The following is a 3,077-nucleotide window of genomic DNA, read 5'->3' as shown; positions in this document are numbered from 1 at the left end:
GGGGGGGGGGGGGGGGGTAATTACATGTACCTCCTTGTTCTCTATGCTAGTAATGCCATGTTGACATATACAATCTTGGTAGTCACATAGCCTTCTTGAGGCTGTGGATTGTTATCCACTGTACAATTTTTGTGTACATGACAGAGCACAGCACAGATTTTGTGACATGTACAGCACAGATTTTGTGACAATTGTCATTGTCAAAGGATTTGAACCCAGGACCTCTGTTTTCTAGGTCTAACCTCCCTAAAGCACTTACCCAACAGTCAACACAGTAATGGTACAGTACTTGAATGTGTTCCTGACACACTGCAAGGAAGGCCTTCCAGACACAGGCGGAAGGGTCCAGCCAGTGACCTGAGGTTGGCCTGTCCACTGGCTGGAGATTAGCAATTACTATGCCTGTCAATCAGCTATTTTGGCTGAGTGCCATATGATGGGGCTATGAATGGGGGGATCTGACTAGCCTGACGTGATAGCCAGGCCAGGTAGACTGGCCATGTAGCCTGGCCTGGTAGACAGCCCAGCCTTTTAAGCGAACCCTGTGTGTGTGTGTGTGTGTGTGTGTGTGTGTGTGTGTGTGTGTGTGTGTGTGTGTGTGTGTGTGTGTGTGTGTCTGTGTGTGTGTGTGTCTGTGTGTGTGTGTGTCTGTGTGTGTGTGTGTGTATTTGAGTGTGTGTGTGTGTGTGTGTGTGTGTATGTGCACACGTGTGTTTGTGTGTATGTGCGTCTGTGCCTGTGGTAAGCTCAAATGAATATGTGTAGTAGGTAACTATTAGGGCAGTTTACATAATTTTTCATGACTGGAAATGTACATTTATTTTTTGAAAAAAGTATACGGAATCATGGAGACCAAATACTCTACTAGTATTCTACTCAACATCTGTACTTGCCCTTGACCATAAATTATTTGTGTTTTATGTACCATATAGCTATCACCTGAAGGAGGGAGGTATACATCACCACAAAACTAACAGGTATACATCACCACTTGCAAATCTTGTTCCTAGAGATCGGATCCACAGCTCACGATGTCGTCAGTCCGCCATGTACGAGAGGTCCAAACCCTGTACCGGCAGATCCTCCGCCTGCACCGCCGCCTCCCCACACACTTCCGAGCCATCGGGGATCAGTACACCAAGGACGAGTTTCACAGACACAAGAAAGCCGGCGCAGCCGAGGTCCAAACATTCATGAGAGAATGGAAGGTACATTTCATTCATTACCTTTGTGAAACATTAGGTACTGTTTTTGGTGTGTCAGTGTTTCTGCGATTTGGATTTTCCTTGTGCAAGTCACATTCAAATCAGAGTGACAGGAAGCAAAGGTCTGAGTTGAGTAATTCATCAATCATGATGTATGACAACTGACATTCCTGGTCATGAGGTCAATGAGTGAACCTTCTATTCAACAGGGAGGTATTGCTCTAGCCTGAGTACCATCCTCTGTAGTGACTGTCTCCACTGTGGTTAGCAAGCGAAAGTATTGAGCCAGCGGTCACTACAGAGGATGGTACTCAGGCTAGTACTGCCTTTGGTCTCTTTGTTTATGTTTTCAAATGTATCTTCTCCATATTCTTGTTGTTTTTACCATATATAGAGTGACAGGAAGTGATCAATTGACAAACCTGCCATCTATCTACAAGTAAATAGCAACACTTATGGTAAACATGGTGAAATATCATTCCCAAATGCAATGTAATCAAAATTTCTTTATCTTTTTTTCCCAGAACTATGCAAAGATGTTACAGGAACAGCTAGCTAAGGATGAGGCTGCCCCTGTTGGGGAGAGTCTTCCCCCAGAGAAGATTGAAAACTTCACAGATGAGCAGCTAGGACAATTGTTTGAGCTTCAACAAGAAACCACCAAGCCAATATCTGAGGAACTACAAGACCTTATTGAGGATGACAAGAAGAGATAGCAGATGTCATTCATGGCAGTCAAATGTCACAGTGTGTGTAAACTAGTTTTAAGTTCAAATTTAGTGTCAATGTTAAAAGTATAATGTACTTAATGTATCAATCATTCAATGCTTCTCATTTACATAAATGAATTGAAAAACAGAGGAAAAGATAAATTTGCAAGTTTATCACACCTTTCAGTCCCCTTTTTCTTACAGCATGACCTTTGCTTCACCAAGGACTGTGGTATAGACCTGGTGTCTAATTTCTGTCCATCATGTAATATTTAAAATAGTTAGGAGGGGAGCTAGTGTATTTATGTGTTGGTAGGGATAAGTAATGCAGAAAGGCCCAATCCTTGAGTATGCAGGTAAATGTTAACATAGATGATATTGCAATGAAAGACTGGTACATGTACTTCTTTCTAGGTATGAAGAAAGATACACCCAAAGTACAACCTTCTGAGTGACAGCAGATCAGCACCAAGGACAGCCACATGGTTTGCCATGGTTAAGTTTTGTTATATATTGTAACATTTATGTAAGAGCCTTGTCAGATGAAATAACAGATTTGCTTATTCCAGTTATTGTTTGTTTATTACTTACCATTGGTATCATGGAGAAAAATACTATTACAAGTTGCCTTCCACACATTTAACAATGAAATAAATCTGGGAATAACACTGCCATTGCCATCCATATGGGTTTGGTCAAGATTTATTTCAAAGAAAGAAATACCCAACTACAGACGTGTTTGATAAGTCATCTATGGCTGTTTAATTGCTGTGGTTCAGTGGTCATTTCCACTTCAATAATTACAGTGTAGCACATGTGATAGATTATGGGTTATGATATCATCATATTCCTATGTTATGATATGATGGAGTTGCCATGCTTTCTTCATTAATAATCACATGCCCTTGTAGAAGACCAGGTGATGATATAACTTGAATTTTTATGTGAATTTCTTGGGCCGTTAACAATCATCACATGTCCCTATAGAAGACAAGGTAAAAGTACATGATGGTGTATCCTGGGTTCTATTGTGGGTTGTGTGGGTCATCAACAATCATCACATATCCCTATAGAAGACCAGATAGGAGTACATGATGATGTAGCCTGGGTTCTGTTACGGGTTGTGTGGGTCATCAACAATCATCACATGTCCCTATAGAAG

The 3,077-nt window shown here is 41.3% G+C and overlaps 1 protein-coding gene across 1 annotated transcript; it reads left to right on the top strand.

The window, feature by feature from the left end:
- The first annotated feature begins 960 nt into the window (after positions 1 to 960).
- Positions 961 to 2,593, top strand: LOC118408962 (succinate dehydrogenase assembly factor 3, mitochondrial-like). The gene is made up of 2 exons (XM_035809830.1): positions 961 to 1,208; positions 1,730 to 2,593. The coding sequence occupies exons 1-2, from the start codon at positions 1,032 to 1,034 to the stop codon at positions 1,919 to 1,921; spliced, it is 369 nt and encodes a 122-aa protein (XP_035665723.1). The 5' UTR covers positions 961 to 1,031; the 3' UTR covers positions 1,922 to 2,593.
- The last annotated feature ends 484 nt before the right edge of the window (positions 2,594 to 3,077 follow it).

Source organism: Branchiostoma floridae, unplaced genomic scaffold, assembly GCF_000003815.2.
Source record: "Branchiostoma floridae strain S238N-H82 unplaced genomic scaffold, Bfl_VNyyK Sc7u5tJ_620, whole genome shotgun sequence".
In the NCBI taxonomy this organism is placed as follows: domain Eukaryota; kingdom Metazoa; phylum Chordata; class Leptocardii; order Amphioxiformes; family Branchiostomatidae; genus Branchiostoma; species Branchiostoma floridae.
Note: the sequence above shows the minus strand (reverse complement) of the source record. Positions and strands in the feature narration are given on the sequence as shown.

Coding starts and splice junctions, on each gene's coding strand:
- LOC118408962 (XM_035809830.1), top strand. CDS start 1,032: ATGTCGTCAGTCCGCCATGTACGAGAGGTCCAAACCCTGTACCGGCAG. Junction 1,209..1,729: donor CATTCATGAGAGAATGGAAG/GTACATTTCATT, acceptor TTTTTTTCCCAG/AACTATGCAAAGATGTTACA.